Consider the following 23,467-nt stretch of genomic DNA (forward strand, 5'->3'; position numbering starts at 1 on the left):
GAGTGGAGAAACATGGAGCGAGTATTGTCTAGAGTGGAGAGACATGGAGCGAGTATGGCCTAGAGTGGAGAAACATGGAGCGAGTATTGTCTAGAGTGGAGAGACATGGAGCGAGTATGGCCTAGAGTGGAGAGACATGGAGCGAGTATGGCCTAGAGTGGAGAGACATGGAGCGAGTATTGCCTAGAGTGGAGAGACATGGAGCAAGTATGGCCTAGAGTGGAGAGACATGGAGCGAGTATGGCCTAGAGTGGAGAAACATGGAGCGAGTATTGTCTAGAGTGTCGAGACATGGAGCGAGTATGGCCTAGAGTGGAGAGACATGGAGCGAGTATGGCCTAGAGTGGAGAAACATGGAGCGAGTATTGTCTAGAGTGGAGAGACATGGAGCGAGTATGGCCTAGAGTGGAGAGACATGGAGCGAGTATGGCCTAGAGTGGAGAGACATGGAGCGAGTATTGCCTAGAGTGGAGAGACATGGAGCGAGTATGGCCTAGAGTGGAGAGACATGGAGCGAGTATGGCCTAGAGTGGAGATTGGGACCGTAGCGATGGTGTAGCAGTGTGCGTAGGATATGTGGGAGGAGGGTAGGCTCTAGTAAAGAGTTAAATAAAATAACAACAGCGCATCAGAATCACAGTAAAAAAAAAATTAAATTGGCGTGCCGCTAATAATAGAGATTCCCAACCTCTCAAAAAAGTCAATTTACAACAAAATTACAGCGCACAGCCAATTATAAAAGATGTCAGAAAAACAGGAAAAACAAACCAAAAAAATATAAATAAAATAAAATAAATAAAATAAAAAAATATACAAAATGCAATATACACAAAAAAAATTATAAACAAAATAAAATAAAAAAATATATAAAATACAATGCAAATGAGTTTATTATTTGCACACAAGTTAAATACTGGCTGTTTTTTCATGTAGCACAGAAATACTTGATAACTTTATTTTTACGTTGAAATTTAAAGTTGATCTAGGACATGCCCTACACCAACTATAAATCTGTCCCCACATTTTAAATTTACCTCCCCCTCCAATGCAACATGGTTTTGCCCAGGTGCAAAGTTACCCCTTTTTATGCTTTACTCTACTTAATGACTCAGGCCCTTAAAGTCCAGGGGGACATTTACTGATTCACATGACAAGTAAAGTAGTCTTTGCTAATCACCAAATGACAAATGGTTTTGTAAGCTTGGCGGAAAGAAAATAGCTCACTCTAAAATCAACTTTCCTTGCAGGTGTTTTTCCTATGCCAAATATATGTATATATAGAAAGTAAATAAATTTGCAAACAAAACCCACATATCCCATCTTGGAGAGGAAAATCCACCAAATAGAGCATAAATTACCCCACTGGTATATATCATAAGTATTCTTATAGCTTCATAGAAAAAAACACCTGTCACAATGAAAGAGAGTACATTGAAATCAGCTCAGAGGCAGGCGGGGGCTGGCAAGTTTAAGCCCAGAGGGTGCACAGGCGGCCGCATCACGTGACACGCGATGCTGCCGCCTAATTGATGACACGCCCGCATCGCGTGTCATGTGATGCGGCCGAAGGTAATAAATAGGAAATATTGCAAGGGGGGGGGGGTCCGGTCCTAACAGCGGTTGGACTGAGCTGCCCACCGGCCCAGCCCGCTCCTGCTCAGAGGCAATCTAACAAAGCCTGCCAAAATGTAGAGGCTGTGGCCAGGCAGCTAGCGCTTTGATCAATCAATTTATAACACAAGATTTTAGTATTAACTACTTCTCTTCCAATCCGACAATGTGGTCAATGGTTTCTTAGCATAGAAAATGATTTAGGGGTATATTTATTAAACGGCGGGTTTGAAAAAGTGGAGATGTTGCCTATAGCAACCAATCAGATTCTAGCTGTCATTTTGTAGAATGCACTAAATAAATGATAACTAGAATCCAATTGGTTGCTATAGGCAACATCTCCACATTTTCAAACCCGCAGTTTAGTAAATCTAGCCCTTAATCTATATAGGTTTTGACATAATTAATCATTAATAACACCTAAGAGACAAATTTGATCAGCAAAGATCAGGAAGATGCTAAACTGTAATGCACAATTGCACAATTTCCCCCCCAGCATTCTTGAATATGATGATAGAACAAAATCATGTGTATGAGGATTCCTGATTCAACTTCAATTTTGAAGTATGAATCCACAGACAGTGCTCCCATTTTATAGAGTCTAATGGGCAAGTAATAAACTTGATATATGTACTTCAAGTGGATCACTTTAAGATAATGAGCTCCGTCCAATCAGGAGATGAGAAGGTATATAATACTTACCTACTCTCCCGGGATGTCCGGGAGGCTCCCGAATTTCAGATTGGTGTCCCGGACCCCCAGGACAGCAGGCCTTGCATGTCATTTTGACCAACATGGCGTGACTTACAGCACCACATCCCCCTACACCCATTTGTTTTTAAAGTTGCGGTATAGTCATCTTTCATTTAAGAATTTATCTTAAATGTTGAAAAGGTATATTCACAAAATACATTTGCAAAATATTTTTCTACGCAGGTTTTGCTAGAACACTTTTTGTAGCAGGAATGCAACTAAGGTAACTGACAGAGAGTTGAATTGTTGTAACTGCAAATGTTTGGATTGCAGAGTATCGGGTAAGTTATACCGGTACACAAAGTCTGAGAAACAGGTAAACTGAGAACCAGGAAAGAGATGACATAAATATTTAAAACCTTGTCTCACCCAGGTCACACAGTCAAGGATGGATCATAGTCCAGGAAGAAATATGTTATCTCATATCAATGCATTTATGGAAATACTATATGCTAAGGCAGAGAAACTGCTAATACCCCTATTAGTTGTATGACTGATTTAGTTATTTACACCAGTGATTCCCTGGAAGAATAGTCCTCTACTAAGGATTAGCAAGGCCCTCAAACAAGCCTGCTGATACAGCCAGCAGTATGAGGAAAGTGTGCTCCAGGTCTGGAAATAACCACCTGTTTATATAAAGAAACTGAGCACTTAAATAATATAAATAGTCTGGTTTAAACCACACTTCACTCAGGGGGACTGCAAGTCACTCCCACTAAATCTGGATAGACTGGATCTCCAGATAAACAAGGTGAGAAAGGAGTTGATGATTGCAATGTACCTCTTAGAAAAGGAGAGATGTGAAGTTTATACAGAAACTTTGGCAAATATACAGTACATGCTAAAAGTATGTGGACACCCCTTCTAATTAGTGTGTTTGCCCGTTTCAATCATACCCATTGCTGCATAAAATTAAGCATACAGACATATAATCTACGTAGTCAAAGACTAGCAGTAGAATGGGTCATACAGAAGAGCTCCATGACTTTCAACGTGGCATTGTCACCATCTTTCCAACATGTCAGTGTGTCAAAACTTCTGCCCTACTAGAGCTGCCCCAGTCAACAGTAAGTGCTGTTATTGTGACGAGGAAATGTCTAATAGCATCAACAAGTCTGCCGAGAAGCTATAGGCCACACAAGATCACATAACTGGACCGCCAAGTGTTGAAGCGCAGTGAGTAAAAATTGTCTGCCTCAGTTGCAACACTCGCTGCTGAGATCCAAACTGCCTCTGCAAGTAACGTCAGCACAAGAACCGTTCATCGGGAGTTTTATGTATTGGATTTTCATGGCCAAGCAGCCACACACAAGCTTTAGATTACCATGTACAATGCCAAATGTTGACTGGATGGTGTAAAGCACAATGCCACTGGAGTACTGGCAACGTGTTCTCTGGAGTAACGAATCACGCTTCACCATCTGGCAGCCTGGCGGATGAATCTGGGTGTTGTGGAGATCAGGGACTGCTTCCTAGCTGAATACTTACTGCCAACTGTAACGTTTGGTGGAGCAGGAATAATGGTTCCAGTGAAGGGAAATCTAGAGACATTCTAGAGATTTGTGTGCTTCCAGCATTGTAGCTACAGTTTGTGGAAGGCCGGTTCCTGTTTCTGCATGCTAATCCACCTGTGCACAAAGCAAGATCAATCATAAAATGGTTTACTGTGCGTGGTGTGGAAGAACTTAGCTGGCCTCTACAGAGCCCTAAACCTGGGCACTCATAGAACATCCTTGAATCGTCTTACCTGGGTGCCTAACCTCACCAATGCTCTTGTGGTTGAATGGATGTGAATCCCTGCAGACATGTTCCAAAATCTAGTGGAAAGCCTTGACAGAAGAGTTTAGGCTGTTCTACAGCAAAGGGAGAACCAACTCTATAGTAATGGCCATGGTTTTGGAAAGCTATGTTCAACAAGCACATATGGATGTGATGTTCAGGTTTCCACATTCTTTGGCCATGTACTGTACCATCTGAAAGATGTTAATATTTCCTCAGCTTTTAAGAAGTAGATGTCCTCAGATGCAGGATTTTGTTGCAAAACTCTTAGGGCCTGATTCATTAAGGAAAGTAAGGCAAAGAATTGAGTAAGTTTTTTTCCTGGATAAAACCATGTTACAATGCAAGGGGTGTAAATGAGTTTATTATTTTGCACATAAGGAAATTAAATCAGGCCCTTAATCATTAGTTTCCCAGAATCTGGCAATAAGAGAGTACATAATGACAGATGAGTCCAAAGGTTATACAAATAAATTGCATATAATAAGATTTCTTTGTCCTGGTTCCAAAAGCTGAGTCCAGATATCTTCCAGGAGGATGTAATCAGTATGGCTGGTAGCTCAATGGCAAGAGCGAAAAGCAGAGGGGACAGAGTATAGGCTAAGAAGGGGTGAGCTCCACCTGATTTTGGCTTGGAGGTGACTGGTATAAAAGTTTGATCTAACCTATAAATACAGATGGACAGGCAAGTGTTCTAGCACTGCCCAAATATAGCCCTACTGTATCAAGTTGAATGGTCTATATGATTTCAGAGTGGCAACCACCCTGGATTCTACAATATCATCCTGTAGGTTCAAAACAATCTGAGGATGTAACATCGGTTGATCTCCTTGGCATAAACCTGGTTTGCTCTGAATCTATAGTTGACGACGTTACCTTTTTGAGCCAGAACAACAGAAGTTTGACAAGTGTTTTAATGTCACTGTTAGGTAATGAAATTGGGCAATAAGATGCACACAATGTGGGTTCTTTACCCAGCATTAGTATGAGGACTACCAGGTGTATCTAAAAGATGAAAGGAGGACCTTCTCCTGGAACGCTGAGACATCTCTTACAGGATAGAAGAAATATATTCTGAAAGGGATTTGTACCAGTCCATTGGAAGGCAATCTGGACCCAGGGTCTTGTTGGTGGCAAACTAGAAGCAACAACCTTAATTTCTTCTAGACTAAATGGGATGTCTAGAGATTGCCTCTAGGAAGCAGAAAGAGTAGGAAAGAAGATATAGTAATGTACCAGATATTTCCTAGCGTAAGAGACCTTGATTAAGTATAAAGAAATATCAAAGACTTTTAGTAGTTTGTCTACTTCTTGGGGAGATGATAGTAATGAAGTGGAGCGGGCTAGGAGACAAGGAATAGCCATGTTTGGGGGTTTATTACGGCCAAACCTGCAGACAGCTTATGTTTTTATCACCAGACTGAAAGATCTCAGCCAAGTGCTTGCAGCTCCATACTCTAAAGTATGGAGAGTGTGAATTGAGCATCTTTCTCTTTAAATATAATAACTTGTCTAATTATAACAGTTATATAGCCTTATTCCATAGTTAATGTGCAATAAAAGCATATTTTACACTAATACAAAAATATGCTATTGGCTTTGAGCTTGGAATCATTATACCATATAGATAACAACATTACGTAGGTTTATGGTTTTATACCCAGTACGATTAAGCTGCTTAAAGGGCCACTGATTTTAAAATGTGCATGGTTTATCATGAAAACACCACTTAGATAGTCAGAACAGATAGTGACAGATATGTGACCTAGAACCCAATTATTTAGAATTTTGTGGCAAGAAAATGATCACTTTTTGGAAATGAATTATCTACGTGCAGCATGAGGCAGCTCTGTGCCCGAATTAGTTAATAACAAAGGTACATGGAATTGTAAACATCATAAAAGGTAACTACACACTTCTTCTTTTTAAAACATTCATAGGAATGCAGCATTCCGAGGCCTATGGATTTAATGTGCTATATTGATCAATGATCCCTTTGACTGCTCTGTTTTTTTCTCTAGCCAAAATCAGGTTTGCCCGCAGCACATTTACTAGAAGTAAATGCAGAGAATGAATGAACATTTACATACAGATTTGTCTATGTTTACACAATAGGGCTGATGCAGAGCTTGTCGCAAAATTGGAGTCCACATTGGAGACACATCTCTACTGTACTTAGCCAACGTTTTGGCCCTTTAATATGGGTTCAAGCAGAATTATTTTTTTTTACCTAGGGCGTTCACAATAGACACTAGACTAATAATTGTATGTTTTATCATTATAAAGTCTTTTATCAGAACGAATATAAAAATATTACAGTATGACATATACGGTTTTATTAGCTGCTGTATTTTGTGTCCCCCATTCCCACAGATATATAAAATATCCGCCAATAGGAAAACCCCTATTTTTGGGAAGTACCAGAATCCCTTGAGACTCACATACTGGGCTTGAGTCATTAAGGAGAGCAAAGCATAAAAAAGGAGTAACTTTGCACCTGGGCAAAACCATGTTGCATTGGAGGGGGTGGTAAATTTAAAATGTGCGGACAGATTTATAATTGGGATAGGGCATGTCCTACATCAACTTTAAATTTCAGTGTAAAAAAAAAGTTATCAAGTATTTGTGTGCTAGATGAAAAACAGTCTTGATTTAATTTATGGACAAAATAGTAAACTCATTTGCACCCCTTGCATTGTAACATGGTTTGTCCTGAAGAACCTTTACTCCTTTATTTGCCTTACTTTCCTTAATGACTCAGGCACACAGTGTTCTATACATAAATTCAGTATTGTGCTGGCTGTCACCCATACTTGCCAACTCTCCCGGAATATCCGGCAGACTCCCGAAATCTGGGCCAGTCTCCCGGGCTCCCGGGAGAGAGGGCAATTCTCCCGATTCCCGGGCGGCTGTGGAAAGTAAATGGAGGAGGCGGGGCTCATCGGCGACATGGACGCGTCATTGTGGCCCGCCCCTAGTTTTATTGGAGGAAAAAGGTGGTGACAGCTTTGGGGGTGGGGCTAAAGGCGCAATTCTTCGAGCCCTGCCCCCACACACCCACCTGACCCCCGGATCTCTTGGGACTTAACCTGCCAATGTTGGCAACTATGCTGTCAACTTAAGTCCATACATTTAGAAAATAGCAAGTATATTTTCATAAACAAACATCTAGGAGCTAAGCTTGTTGCTTGCTCCTCAAACTGCGCACGTAATTTAACCCTGGCTTTACCATTCAAACAGGTGTAAAAGTCCAGCCTGCCTCAGTCCTGGATAAGCTCTGCACTATCCCCAAGTTTAAATATACAACATTAGGTTTGTTTAGTGAACAACAAGTTTTATGATTATTAATGTCTATCAGAGTTTGGAGACCACAATCTGTAATAAGCAGTGAATTAAAAACCTCTAGCTTTGATGCCTTAGGTGTATACTGCCACCATCTGGTCAGTATCGGCAGTGTGGCTTCATTATTCAAGACAGTGTTGCTTGTTTCATGCTAAAGAACTCGGATAATAAATAGAAATACATAGGGCCTCATTCTCCAAGGAACGCAAAACGAATGTAATGTGCAATTTTTTAAAAACAAAAGTACATCGGGGATACGTCTGTTGTTGAATACAGGTCTAGGTCCATAGACAATACACTGCAGGATACTTCCAATACATATGTGGAAAATAAAGTCACAAGAGAAAGCACAGAAAAAAATATATTCAATTAATGTCACCTATTAATAATATAGTCATCAATGACAAAACATTAATAAATAAAAAAAAAATAATTGTCCTACTTTTTTCTCCATAAAATACATTAATTGAGATGTTATGAATGTCTACTATACATAAAATGCATTTTTACAGTTTCTCCTGATTGCAAACACATGTCCTAGCATGCATACAGCCGTCATCACTAGTAACTGGCAGTTACAACAGACCTGTAGTTAGTGCAAGTGACACAACAGAAAAACACGTACTTTAGAGATGCCGAAACCTTGAATTTGACACTGCTGCGCGTGCTTAAGCTTGGCACACCCTGACTGTACTATGTGCATACGCCCATTCTCCTTCCCGTTCAGCCCATGAAATCATAAGCTGTAGTAAGAGTACTTTACCCTTGAAGATGAAATTGGACGTTGCTGCAAACTCTGGTGTATGTTCCTATTCTGGGCATACACAATGCGATTTTACGCAAAATACATCATGTTCAGTTAAACATGGAGCCTTTTTCTCTTTGTTTTTCTATTAAGCCTTTATTTCATTATATTGTATTGTAATTATCAAAGTTCTAAAACTATATGCAAGAGCAGAGGACAGCCTTGGTATTAAAACATAAACTTTGCCATTATTGCTTGTTTAATGTACATGGAATATCTGTTACATCAACTTCTTATCCTAACAAAAATTTGTACTACAAATAATTTACACTATATAGACAGATAGAGCCTGATTCATTAAGGAGAGCAAAGCAAAGAAAAGGAGTAACTTTGCACCTTGGCGAAAGCATGTTGTATTGAAGGGGAGGTCAATTTAAAATGCGGGGACAGATGTATAGTTGGGTTAGAACATGTCACAGATTTTAGTGTAAAAATAAGTATTTGTGTGTTACATGACAAAACAGACAGTATTTCCTTATGTCCAAAATAATAAACTAATTTGCACCCCTTGCATTGTAACATGGACTGTCCAGGAGGAAACTTGCTCCATTTTTTGCCTTACTCTTCTCTATGACTCAGGGCCAAAGTGTTATTTTAGTCATTATTATATTTGCTATTGTTATTATTATTATTATTATTATTATCTTGTTTCCTCGGAAACTACATCTTCCCTGACGCTGGCCTGGAGTTCCTGGGCATGCTTATCTCTCCTATCCCTTCCTCATGTTACAGTCATATATAAATGATTGTGAGATATATATACTTTACTTCCACAGGCTGAGCTGCTCCATGCAGATATAGAGAGTGCGCTCGCTGACATAAAACACGGAAAGAAAATGCGACCACAGACTCTCAAGTGAGTATAATGTATGATCTGTGAAGCTGCCAACGGTGATCACCTAGACCCACCTATTAGAAGAGTCTTAGGACAGTATTTGGGTACATTTGTTTAGGTATAGAAAAATAGGGATATCTATATAGCGCAGACTATATGTACATTAAAGGTTATTTACTAACAACAGAATATGGAGACACGTTACACATATATATGTCTATGCCCACATTTTGTTTTTGGGAACTGCCCCTGTAAATTACTTTGCGCCTACTGTTGCAGAAGTGGAAATGTGCTTAGAGGAAACTGTGAAAGTCCTGGCTATTTTCTCCCCTTTATTCCATTACAACATTTCACACTTATATTAAACATGATAGAGGACTGTCATTATTACATGGGTCAGTATTCTACGTTTGGTTTATTGTCTGGGTATTTGTGGCGCAATAGTCATCCCACTGAAAGCACAGGACAACTTCTGATCTTTAGCATCTGTAGAAATCCATTTTCTTTGCCTGGGAAGGAGTCTCCACGACAATCTGCTAAACCCAAATGATTTGCGCAATGCACATTCCCCTCAATTTTTATTTAAATATCTCACCCTTCAAAGTGCGTCTATGGGCATTGAGAAATGAATAAATGCCCACCTTATCCCACCAGATGATGGAAACATATCCACCCTCCGCAGTCTCCACCACTGAGCTACGTGTCTTGTGTATAACCAGGTGCATGGCTGCATAATGCTGGCTACAATTATGTACTTTCATATATTACCGTGATGATGACAATAATAGCATTTCCCTCCAGGCAGGTCAAAGGGGGCGATGGAGAATGTTTCTGGTTTATCCTTTTATTTAGTATCTAATTCCCTGCTCCAGGAATCCAGTCCAATCAGCTGCTGCATACAGTACACACCCTTCCCTAATCTGCTTGAATAGCTCGGTGGTCATCGTTTTAACGATGACCACAAATCAATGACAATGACAACGACAAGCCCTACAGTTAAAATCCGAATGTATGAAAAATCGATTGCAAAATAAACAGACTCACCTGAAACCCGACTCTGCAGATCTCCGATGGCGCCATCATGCTGACAGCAAGTTATTCCGAATGGTCTGGTCTTCAGCACTACAGCTTGACGTCATCGTGACCACTTTTAATGTTAATTTAAAGCGACAATTTCGGGACCCTCAGGATTAGTATTTAAACACTTAACCTGACATTGCCGATTTCAATTAACATTGACAGAGGTCGCGATGACATCTGTAGTGCCGAAGACCAGACCATTCGGAATAACTTGCTGTCACCATGATGGTGCCATCGGAGATCTGCAGCATTGTGTTTCAGGTAAGTCTGTTTATTTTGCAATCGGTTTTTGATACATTTGAATTTTATTTGTAGGGCTTGTTGTTGTCGGATTTGTGGTCATCGTTCACGCGTACCCAACCCGAATAGCTAGTACTGGTTCAGTCTACTGTGTCTGTGACAGCCTTCTCCTCTCCTTATTGCTAGACAAAGTGCAATAGTGCCCCGGGCCCCAGTGTAAAATCAGAGTTAGGTAAATAACCGGGATTGTCCAATTCGAAGGCATTAACTGAAGCCAGAGCAGTACAGTATGTTATAGTAAAATGTAGGTGACGAAAAATGATGGTGCCCCACCATCAATTGCTCAGCTAAAGTCACACCACCATTGAGATCCATCCCAAAACAATACCCAGGACTGTAACACAGTAATTACATCATTACTAACATGACACTGGCGCCTGAACTTAAGGTTCATTTTATCCTTGGTGGATTCCAGTTTCCGTTTCTGCTGCTTGAATAAATTACCTACTAGGCTAAGATTACCCTTAGAGGGACACATTCTCTTCTGGATCCTGCGCCCCTCTGCTGCTTATCTCCATAGAGGTCACACTGGCTGCTACTCTCTTGGTGGGTGTATGATCGGCACAAAGGACTTTAGCAGATAAGAGTGCTGTAAACTGCTGGCACAGTCAGTGTGTGACACATAGTGCAAGGTTGATATTTATTACACCCGTTGTAAAGTCTTATTAAAATCCAGGCAATACAATTTAATTAGACTTCTATTCCTACGTAAAATGAGAAATACCGGCTGTTCCTGGTTTCTACAGACAGTCTGGTTTCTCAAATTTGGTTCTGATTATAAATGTAATGTGTTTATTCTTTTAACCACTGATTACTATGTACTTCTCCCATTGCTTTGGTTTAATATAATTGTATTATGAGGCCAGTGATCATGTCATGTTTATTTGGTGTAGAGTCCTATGTCTGTATACGGGGCTATAGAATTGTTGTATGCGTGTGTCATGGTTGCTAGGTGTGGTGTCCTATGCTGTAGAGTGTTATAGAATTATATATGAAATAATACACTGCCTGCTGTGGAATTCTGGGTCCATATAATCAGGGCTGCCAAGAGGAATTCAGGGCCCGGGTAAAACAAATTCATGGGGCCCCCGCTCATAGTCGAGTAAGCCCCAGTAGGCGGCGCAATTTTTTTTTATTATTTAGTCATACATTCAGGTTGCAATGCACCGTTGGGGTGTGGCTAGCCTAACGGCGGTGCAAATTTTTTGGGAGGTGTGGTAATGCATTTGGGGGCGTGGCAAATGTGCCATTGGGGCGAGGCTAGCATTAAAATCACTAGACTCTCAATTCGCCGGACACATATGTTCAAGCACTCCTGACTTTCAGGACATCTACCACCACAGTGTAGTATACAAAGAATACAGTGTGTACACAAACAGTTCAGTCTTGGCCTACACCTTACATTGGGCACAACATTCACCAAAAATTGCCATTGTCCCTACTAGAATCACAACATTTCACACACTGTGCTGCTCTCTCCTACCTGTTCTTCTCACTTTCTCCACCTGTGGCTGCTGGTTTCTTTAGTTGTGGTTTGTCCGGATCCTGGAATGTTGAAGGACCTATTTTGAAAAAAAAATGGCTACATTTAGAAAATTACAGCCAGCCCTGGCGTTAAATCAATAGCACTCACGATTAATAATTAGGCCTTCCTCCAGCCCCAACATTAAAATAATACTATTCACATTTAATAAATAAACCTATTTCCCTTCCTGCAAACAGCCCCAGCAGTACCTATTTCTTGCAACCATCACTGCCATTAAATAATTAAATAATTCATAGTCACATTTAATAAATAGACCTCATTCTCCCTAAACTCACCCCAACATTCAATAGCCCCCAAACCACCCCATCTTAAATTAATAGTCACCATTACCCTACAAACAAAATAGCACCCATTAATTAGCCACCACCTACCTCACACTCACTACATTGCAACAAGCCCCCTGTGACATCACACACACAATACTGTGCCCCTTCTTCACAACTACACTGCGCCCTCCATGCTGCCTTCACTCCTTTTGTGCCTCTCTCCCACCTTTTTTTACTCCTCTGTTCCTCTTTCCCACTTTTTTTTCCTCCACTGTTCCTCTTTCCCACCTTTTTTTTCTCCTCTGTTCCTCTTTCCCACTTTTTTTTCTCCTCTGTTCCTCTTTCCCACTTTTTTTTCCTCCCCTGTTCCTCTTTTCCACCTTTTTTTCTTCTCTGTTCCTCACTCTTTTTTTCCTCCACTGTTCCTCTTTCCCACCTTTTTTTCTCCTCTGTTCCTCACTCTTTTTTTCCTCCACTGTTCCTCTTTCCCACCTTTTTTTCTCCTCTGTTCCTCTCTCCTTTTTTTCCTCCACTGTTCCTCTTTCCCACCTTTTTTTCTCCTCTGTTCCTCTCTCCTTTTTTTCCTCCACTGTTCCTCTTTCCCACCTTTTTTTCTCCTCTGTTCCTCTTTCCCACTTTTTTTTTTTATTCCTCTGTGGCTCTCTGCTTTTTTTCCTCCTCTGTTTCTCTCTCCCCTTTCTTTATAGTACTGTCCCTCTCTGTTTTCCTCCCCTTGGCTCTCCATTTCTTTACTTTTGTCAACTTCTTTCCTTTCTTTTCTTCTCTTCTGTCTCCTCTTCTGTCTTCTTTCTTCATGCTGGCTGCGGCGCTCCTTATTGACTGACGGGTGTGACTTGATGACGTCACGCCCGGCAGCCAGTGTGAATAGAGAAGAGGAGAGGAAAAAAGAAAATTAAAAAAAAAAGGAAAAAATTAAATTAGCGGAGAGGGCCCGGCCCGGGCCCCCTGGCATGACCGGGCCCGGGTAAAATGTACCCGCTCCTCCCCCCTCTCGGCGGCCCTGCATATAATTTCACACAGCTCAATTGTCAGTAGGGAGTGCATTATCCCATATATAGTACACATTGAATGTTATACATGTAAATAATATTCATGTAAACATTATGATGTATTGTGCTCATTAGACAATCTTGTTTATTATAAGGAATAATTCACCCCCTGCTGAAAAGTATTATGGATATTAGAAGTCATCAAGGAGTTCTTTGACCTTGTAAGAGCACAAGGATGTCATACCTAGTGGTCCGGACATGTTTGGAGTACCAGCATGATGAAGAGTTTGCTTATAGGTAGAGATGCTCCAACCGGCCGCGTATAATTTCTCGAACCGGTCCATTGAATCAGTGCAAATACTCTGAAAAACCACCTGAATGTCTAAAATTAAGAAAGTCGAAGAGGTTCAACCATGGTTGTACTTGTTTGCACATGTGCAAGCTGACTTGAACACGTTGGAGCTTAAATTGATACATTTTAGCTGTTTTTCATATTAGAACGGCCAATCTCGGATGCAAAAAGCGAACTTCGGACACGCATGTGTTCACAGCTCAAATTTTTTTAAAAAAAAAGTGTTAATATACTGTTTTATGAATTAAAAATCATATTCAAATATTATTTTAGAATAAAAAATGTTTTAAAATACAAATTGTAAAGTGAATGGTGAACACAAGCTGCAAATTTCAAATCACAAATTTGAGTTGTGGTCAGTTGGCGATTGTACTGTGAACATGTTTGTAATTTTCATGCCTCTCTACTTACAGGCATAGCGAATAAGCGGAAGTAAGCACACGTAGAAATTTACTAAAAACTGTTCCCTGAAATATTTGCCTATTTCTGCTGTATTTGGCCTTAACTGTTCAGCACGGAATTCCCCTATAATTTTCTTTCCAGTTGGGACAAAACACTTCACATACACAGTGCTCTGTGTAATAAAAAAAACATAATAATAATTATAAAAACAAATGGTCAGCATGCACCCCCACCCCTCGAATCCTCAGCCAGACCCGGCGCTAGACCGCCTGAACTGCTTCCCACTGCAACTGGGAGACCAGAAATCTCACAATTATAGTGCATGAATGCCAGATGCAAGTTGGGCAATGAAGGGCTTGGTCCTCTGGAGAAAGGTGCATTAATTAGACAGCGTGCACACCCCTCCCAGAGCTACCAGCACACAGCTAAAATGCTTTGGGGCTTGTAATGTTTCCCATTGGCTATGGGATAATACACAAAATTTGAACCACTGTAGTGGCATCTTTGCCACCCTTTTGTCCCAGTATAATGGACGTGAGATCCCTAAAGCCCCTGCCCATTATACCTAAATAGTAAAAAAAAAATAAACGCACATTCACAGTTTCAAATAAGCAACACCCCTCCTCTGCCCCCGACAGACACTGCCGTCCTGGTCTGCAGATCCATGCAAGCAGAAGCATTTGTACGGATATAGGCATTTGGCATCACAATATGGCAAATGTGCTTGGGGGAACATTTTTGCAAATTGATAAATAAACCTCAATATGTTCGCCCATGGCACTGTTTAACTGTTACGTCATCTGCCCTTCATAATCTCTCATTATAAGGGACCATAATTGTGAATTCAAAATCAGACAACGGCTATCTGTACAAGAGCATACTAAACACCAGATAGCATACAGAATGTGAGCATTTGGGGATGGTATGGATGGATAAGGGGGAATTAAAATACATTTTCTTATGTTTTCTTGTATCAAAGCTGATAATATGGTCTGTAGGTGGATCCATTGGCAAATGTAATGACCAAGAGGAGCCTTATGTTTAGTCAGCTTTAAAGGAGAGATGTATTTAACATGTTACTTTTACTTGCATAAAATAAAATATTTAAGCTTTTCATTTATTTTATTAGATGAGATAAATCTGGGAACTTCATTGTGGTCATTGTAGCTTAAACTACACACAGTGGGCCTGACTCATTAAGGAAAGTAAGGAAAAAAAGTTTTCTCCTGGACAAAACCATGTTACAATGCAGGGGGTGCTAATTAGTTTATTATTTTGCACAGAAGTTAAATACTGGCTGTTTTTTCATGTAGCACACAAATACTTGATAGCTTTATTTGTACACTGAAATTTAAAGTTAATTTAGAGCATGACCTATCCCAACTAGAAATCTGCCCTCACATGTTAAATTTACCTCTCCCTCCAGTGCAACATGGTTTTGTCCAGGTGAAAAGTTACTCATTTTTTTACATGGAGGTGACTCTGGCTCAAACTAACAAAGAATAATCTTATGATATGTTTTACAGAGTCCATTGTTACAGCCTCAGTTCCTAAAGAACATTGCTTAAAAAACATGTTTTTGTTAACTTGTATAACAGGGTTAATCAGGAGAGAATCAAGCAAAGAGAGTCAATTCTTCCACCCAGCACTGCTCCCAAACCAGCCTACAGAGATAACAAAAACCGTGTAATGTCCCCACCTGCACCAAGTGAGATCGGTAAGGCCTCATTCAAATGCTGTAAAGCCATACTTGCCAACTCTCCCGCAATGTCCCGGAGACTCACGGATTCCGTGTGGGTCTCTCGGACTCCCGGGAGAGTATGGCAGTCTCCCGCATATGCCCACTTCCTAGCGAAGTGGGCGGAATTAGATCCAAAACACCGCGATTCACTCAGAATTGCGTCACAGGGCCAAAATGGCACGATTTTCTGAGCCCCCACCCTGCAGCTCCCGGACATCGACTGCCGTAAGTTGGCAAGTATGTGTAAAGCCTCTCAATTTCCAATTGCCATCACTGTGCCCAATTTCTTATCATTTCTTCTAATTGTTACCACTTTCCTGTTTCTTGCCCCAATCTATTCTCATGTGCTATTCTGCACTAGACAAACCTGCTGTGTCTGCAAGAATTGGAACGTTGTGTGTTGTCTGTTTCATTTGGGAATTTTTGCTTCTTTCCTTATATTTAAACTTTATTATGTATCTTCCTTGGCAGACTTTGATCGACGAAGTAACATATCACAGGAGCCCGAGGAGTCCCGAGAGGCACTGGCAAAGAAAATCGAAAAAGAAACAGTAAGTGAAAACACGTTTACACACCCAGAAATTGATTGCTCTAAGTGGTGCTCATAGCTGATTACCCCTAGTGGAACAAGATTTGATATATGTTATAGATAAACATTATCCGCAAAAACACATTGCTGTGTTTTGTCTTTGGTTATTGTGTATAACCAAATACAGACGATCTTGCAAGGCAGAAAATATGATAATGATGACTTGGAAGACATTATATGCTCAATATACAATGTCATAATCGAGAAGGGATCGTGCACAATCAACTGCCGGTCATGAGCAGTAATGGGGCCAGATACTGGTGCGTTCGGCTCCCTGCCCTACACTCTGAATATTGTTTGTACAATGTGACAGTATGGGAGGGCATCAGAGTTATAACAGGAAATCCTAGTGCCATCACTGGGGAATTCCTTCGGGTGGATAAGCCTGAGTCCTAGCTGATATACAAGGCATTTCTATTAGTTGTATGCTGACATGGCTCTTATAATAACTGCTATTGTAGTTACCAATAGATCAAGTTTGCATTGGAGCTGTTAGTAATAAAGTAGGAGATATCTGTTTTTATGAAAGAAAAACTTGCACCACTTTAAAGACCACATAAGGGTCTATGTATTACGGCAAGTCTGGAGGAAAGAGCAGCGCACTTCCACTGTTTCCTTCATGCCAGGGGGGAGTCTGGGCAGAGCGAGGGTGCACATACATGGTAATGGGATAAAGCATTACCATGTACCGTATTGCATTCCCCTCTGCGCCAAAATCCCTCTAATGTGGTGGAGGAAGTCAGCTCTGTTCTGTTTCCCAGGAGAGGGGCTTAATTATTAATAACTAAATAGTACATATGTCACAGCTCTACTCCAGACACGGAGCACTGTGGCTTTAAGTAGATAGCATGTAGGGCCCATAATGACTGCATAACGAGTTAAGATTTATTTTTCTCTTCTCATTAATGATGTTTCACTAATGTACATACTTTTCTAAATGTCAAATCCCAGTTTAGTGAGTCCTGTCCTTTGTGTTTATGTAAAATTGACTACTTTAGCTATTTATTCATGCATCTTACACCAGTGCACTTACTTACTTAAGCAGCGACATCCAGAGAGATTGTTAGGTGTATAGCTCTCTTTAAAATTAGGTTGTATATGTATTTGACATGATATTTTGTTACTTGCATGTTTATGTGATAGTACGTGTTTAAAAATTCTTTGTTATATATGTTTTTGCATTTTTATTTCATTTTAGCAATGCTTAAACTGCACACTGGACGATATAGAATTCTTTGTAGCTAAGCTACAAAAAGCAGCGGAGGCTTTCAGGCAGCTGGCCCAGCGGAAGAAAAGCAAGAAAAGCAAAAAGAAACAACCAGCAGGTACAAAAAATATTTTATGGAGGTAGTAGGAGACATGGGGGTAAATGTATTAATATGCGGGTTCTTCAACACCCGCGAGTTCAGCGTCTTCGGCGATTAAATTTAAAGCGGCGCTGCATTGTAAAGGGAAGTTTCCCTTTACAATTCAGCGCCACTTTAAATTTAATCGCCGAAGACGCTGAGCTCGCGGGTGTTGAAGAACCCGCATGTTAATACATTTACCCCGTGGGATTTACACCATTGTAAATCCTACATGTAGCTAGTAGGATCACAGTTAGAGAAGCACTTGGGGTCTTGGATAATAAGATACGTCTAATAGTGACTCTTGGTTTTCTCACAGAGGGAGTTCTGACATTACGGTCCAGGCCACCTACAGAAATGGAGTTCATAGATTGTTTTCAGAAGATCAAGCTGGCTATCAACCTCTTGGTAAGAGTCACATTTAATCATGCAATAGTTTAAATAGTTAATGCTGTTCTTTTTTGATAGTTAACTTTTCTCATACAAGTGTTTTGCTTATCTATATAAAGATCTACTGATAAGAGTTAAAAAAAACATTTAGCAACTTGTATTTTTGCAAATCTTAATACCTCATAAATGACAGGTCCACTGAAACCTTGCACTTCTATTAGTTGGACTGGGAGGAGTCACAGTATAATTTTAGTTTCTGGGTGCTCCTTCTGAAACACTTTCTTTACTTGTCAAGCCTTAGGTCTCAAGTCTAGTGTGTGTGTGTGTATATATATATATATATATATATATACCGATCAGCCACAGCAGTAAAACCAGTGACAAGTGAATAACATTGATTACCTCATTACAATGGCAAGGGATGCTATATATTAGGCAGCAGTTATTATTATTATTATCGTTTATTTGTTAGGCGCCACAAGGTATCCGCAGCGCCGTACATGGTACAAACAATACACTATACAGGGTAAAAAAATACAGAACAATAAACACAAAGTACCAGAACTTCAGAAACTCCAGGCAGGCAGATACAGTAGAGACGGAGCGGAAGAACAGGTCTGGAGACAGGAGGGAAGAGGGCCCTGCTCATACGAGCTTACATCCTAAGGGAGGGTAGACAAAATCAGGCACAAGAGGAGCCAGTGAAGCAAAGGGGAGAGAAAAAGGTGCCAGTGAGAAACAGAAGAGGTGAGAGGTTAAGTGGATGGTAGGTAGGCCTTAAGGAACAGGTGAGTTTTAAGTGCCCGCTTGAAGGAGCACAGATTGGGTGAGAGACGGATGGAGCGAGGGAGGTCGTTCCAGTGAAGGGGGGCAGCTCGGAAGAAGTCTTGTATTCTAGAGTGGGAGGAAGTAATCAGAGTGGAGGAGAGGCGGCGATCATTGGCTGAGCGCAGGGAGCGGGCAGGAGTGTGAAAGGAGAAGAGGTTAGAGATATAAGGGGCAGTAGACTGGGAGAGAGCCTTGTAGGTGGTGGTGAGGAGTTTGAAAAGGATTCTATAGGGGAAGGGGAGCCAGTGTAAGGCAAGACAGAGAGGGGAGGCAGAGGAGGAGCGGCGTGTGAGGAAGATGAGTCTCGCAGCCGCATTAAGTATAGAGCGGAGGGGGGCGAGGTGGGAGCAGGGGAGACCAGTAAGGAGGAGATTGCAGTAGTCGAGGCGGGAGATGATGAGAGCATGGATGACAGTTTTGGTGGCATTTTGAGAGAGGAAAGGACGGATGCGGGCAATGTTACAGAGTTGGAAGCGACAGGCTTGGGCAAGGGATTGAATGTGGGGGGCAAAAGAGAGAGAGGAGTCGAGAGTGACTCCTAGGCAGCGGAGTTGGGTGACAGAGGAGATAGTGGAGTTGTTAACAGTTATAGAGAGGTCATAGTGGGAAGGGCGTCTGGGTGGGGAAAAGACAATGAGCTCAGTTTTGGAGATGTTAATTTTAAGAAAGCGTGAAGACATCCAGGAGGAGATGGCTGAGAGGCAGTCAGTTACACGAGAGAGGAGGGAGGAGGAAAGATCAGGAGAAGAGAAGTAGAGTTGAATATCGTCAGCATATAGGTGATACTGAAGACCGAACGAAGAGATGAGAGCTCCAAGGGAGGAAGTATAGAGCGAAAAGAGTAAAGGGCCAAGAACAGAGCCCTGAGGGACACCAACAGGGAGAGGGGGGGAGGTGGAGGAAGAACCAGATGTGGATACAGAGAAGGAGTGGTTAGCAAGGTATGAGGTGAACCAGGCATGAACAGAGCCAGAGAGGCAGAGAGAGAGAAGAGTATGCAGCAGGAGAGGGTGGTCCACGGTGTCGAAGGCCGCAGAGAGGTCGAGGAGGATGAGTATGGAGTAGTGACCCTTGGATTTGGCTGATAGTTCTTGAAGTTGATGTTTTTGGAAGCAGGAAAAATGGGCAAGTGCAAGAATCTAAGGGACTTTGACAGGAGCCATATTGTGCTGGCTAGATGACTGGGTCACAGCAGTTCCAAAACAGTAGGCCTTGCAGGGTGTTCCCGGTATGCAGGGGTTAGTACCTACCAAAAGTGGTCCAAGGCCACTAGGTCATCTTGACCAGGGGTCTGCGCATGTGCAGACCAACAGACTGTTAAAACCTTGTTCCTCTCCTCATTGGTTGTTTAATTACTCCTCACTATTTAAGACACCTGTTGCCCTTCTACCTTTGCCTGTTCTTGGTCCTCATTCTGCTGAGGTAACCAAGGAGTTCTCTGTTCCTGTTTGTGGTTCCTGTTTGCTGTGGACGCTACCTTGTATATTACCCGCACCTGGACAAGTCTCTACTCCACGCCAGTGGTAATACCTGTCAGCTGCAGACCGCTCCACGCTACCTTTTATCTTGCCTGCACCTGGACAAGTCTCTACTCCACGCCAGTGGTAATACCTGTCAGCCGCAGACCGCTCCACGCTACCTTGTATCTTGCCTGCACCTGGACAAGTCTCTTCTCCACGCCAGTGGTAATACCTGTCAGCCGCAGATCGCCCCACGTATCTTGTATCTTACCTGCACCTGGACAAGTCTCTACTCCACGCCAGTGGTAATACCTGTCAGCCGCAGACCGCTCCATGCTACCTCGTATCTTACCGGCACCTGGACAAGTCTCTTCTCCACACCAGTGGTAATACCTGTCAGCCGCAGACCGCAGACCGCTCCACGCTACCTTGTATCTTGCCTGCACCTGGACAAGTCTCTTCTCCACACCAGTGGTAATACCTGTCAGCCGCAGACTGCTCCACGCTACCTTGTATCTTGCCTGCACCTGGACAAGTCTCTTCTCCACACCAGTGGTAATACCTGTTAGCCGCAGACCGCTCCACGCTACCTTGTATCTTGCCTGCACCTGGACAAGTCTCTACTCCACGCCAGTGGTAATACCTGTCAGCCGCAGACCGCTCCACGCTACCTTGTATCTTGCCTGCACCTGGACAAGTCTCTTCTCCACGCCAGTGGTAATACCTGTCAGCCGCAGATCGCCCCACGTATCTTGTATCTTACCTGCACCTGGACAAGTCTCTACTCCACACCAGTGGTAATACCTGTCAGCCGCAGATCGCTCCATGCTACCTCGTATCTTACCGGCACCTGGACAAGTCTCTTCTCCACACCAGTGGTAATACCTGTCAGCCGCAGACCGCTCCATGCTACCTCGTATCTTACCGGCACCTGGACAAGTCTCTTCTCCACACCAGTGGTAATACCTGTCAGCCGCAGATCGCTCCATGCTACCTCGTATCTTACCTGCTCCTAGACAAGTCTCTTCTCCACGCCAGTGGTAATACCGGTCAGTCGCAGACCGCGCCACGTTACTTTGTATCTTAAAACCTTGGGTCCTGGCATTCATGTGGATTTTACTTTGACACATTCCACCTACCTAAACATTGTTACAGTCCAAGCTCATTCCTTCATAGCAATAGTATTCCCTGATGGCAGTGACCTCCTCAGCAGGATAATGCGTTCTGCCACACTGAAAAAATTGTTCAGGAATGGTTTGAGGAACATGACAAAGAGGTCAAGGTTTAGACACTGTCTCCAAATTCCCCAGATCTCAATCCAATCGAGCATCTGTGGGTTGTGCTGGAAGAACAAGTCCGAGCCATGAAGGCCCCACCTTGCAGCTTACAGGACATAAAGGATCTGCAGCTAAAGTCTTGGTGTCAGATACCACAGATACCACAGGACACCTTCAGAGGTCTTGTGGAGTCCATGCCTCAACCGGTCAGAGGTGTTTTGGTGGCACGAGGGGGGCATACAGAATATTAGGCAGGTGGTTTTAATGTTGTAGTTGATCCATGTATGTGCCTGGTTTACGCTTGGCAAACATCACAGGCACACGTCATAGGTACTTACGTACCACTACTGCCCATATTTTTATCAATTTGTTTTATGTGCAACAAATGCATTCACTATTAGGCATCAGTACAACTTAATCTTACACATGCAGGTTATATATATGAGACAATGGGTTACAGTCTACGTGTACATAGCATTGTATGTATATATTCATTTATATTTTCTGGTTTGTTAGGACCACAAGATGTTCTCGATAATGCATTAGTGATCATCAGCTTACATTTTATTCATAATTATACATGTTTGGGTTTTTTTTTGTTTCCATTGTTTCACATCTTATTACTTTTCCTAATGACAATAATTCCAGATTTTCCTTTCTTTTGTTTTAGGCCAAGTTAAAAAAACATATTCAGAATCCGAGTTCTTCTGAGCTGATCCATTTTCTCTTTGGGCCCTTGGAGCTGGTAACTAAATCTACCTTTTCTATGATTAATTATCTGATAAAGAAGCTGTGACAACATATACAGTACAGATTAATCTACTCCATGTTTTATGCTGCCCTTACACACAGCGATTATGTAAGACAGATTGGTTGTTTCAGAGCAAATTAGTCACAAATTGCTGTGTGTAGTCCCAAGGCAATCACATATACTACACAACATATATAAGGTACCATTCAGAAGTTGATCGTAAATTGCTTAAAATGTAGTTAAATGAAGACCGCAGTCTGCCTGTGTGGGCAGACATATCCGACCACACTATTTGGGCCCCGAAAGATTCAGCCCAATTGAAAAATTCTATGGGGTAGATTATCCTGAAAGTGGGACAAAATAAGCCCCATCTCCATTCTGCTCACATATGGGCAGAATTGCCCACTTTTACCCACTTTCTGTTAAGCTACAGCCCGCTAATCGGAATGTTCCGCCAAAATCAGGACAGTTGCGATGTATGGATTGTCAAACCTTCAGAAAGGAAAAGTAGAGGTGTTGCCCACAGCAGATTTTAGCAATAATTTTCTAGACTGCACTAGATAAATGATAGCTACAATCTGATCGGTTGCTATGGACACTTTTCCTTTTTGGAAGGTTTGATAAATATACACCCATGTCTCTCCAATGTAGGCCCCACGTAGGTAGCCACACAAAAAATAGACCTGATCACGCAGGTCAAGCAGACAGATATACCTACACCTCATGATATTATGGTAATATCTGGTTATGATGTTTTTTGTAGATCGTTCAGAGCTCGGGAGGCCCAGATTTGGGAAGAGCTATTATCTGTCCTCTGTTGTCCAAAGATGCAACTGACTTCCTGAGGGGGCATCTGACCCCAAAAGAAATGCAGCTCTGGGAGTCTCTGGGTGAAAGATGGACCAAATCAAGGTAAGTGAGGGAGAATTACAAAAGTAAAGAGACTGAAGAAGGGCACAATCCTTATTATTTAATGTATACTTTGGAACTAAATAGCTATAAAG

At 41.8% G+C, this 23,467-nt stretch overlaps 1 protein-coding gene across 2 annotated transcripts in view; it reads left to right on the forward strand.

Moving 5' to 3' along the window:
- EPS8L2 (EPS8 signaling adaptor L2) overlaps nt 1–23,467 on the forward strand; it is a 153,261-nt gene that overhangs the window by 115,921 nt on the left and 13,873 nt on the right. For both annotated transcript variants that reach the window (XM_075187826.1, XM_075187827.1), the window contains 7 exons: nt 9,067–9,146; nt 15,680–15,798; nt 16,294–16,373; nt 17,610–17,736; nt 18,077–18,165; nt 22,383–22,457; nt 23,227–23,375. In XM_075187826.1, coding sequence (XP_075043927.1) covers nt 9,067–9,146; nt 15,680–15,798; nt 16,294–16,373; nt 17,610–17,736; nt 18,077–18,165; nt 22,383–22,457; nt 23,227–23,375 — 719 coding nt within the window. The remainder of the gene's footprint in view (nt 1–9,066; nt 9,147–15,679; nt 15,799–16,293; nt 16,374–17,609; nt 17,737–18,076; nt 18,166–22,382; nt 22,458–23,226; nt 23,376–23,467) is intronic.

The sequence above is a fragment of the Mixophyes fleayi genome, chromosome 10 (assembly GCF_038048845.1).
Source record: "Mixophyes fleayi isolate aMixFle1 chromosome 10, aMixFle1.hap1, whole genome shotgun sequence".
Classification (NCBI taxonomy): Eukaryota; Metazoa; Chordata; class Amphibia; order Anura; family Limnodynastidae; genus Mixophyes; species Mixophyes fleayi.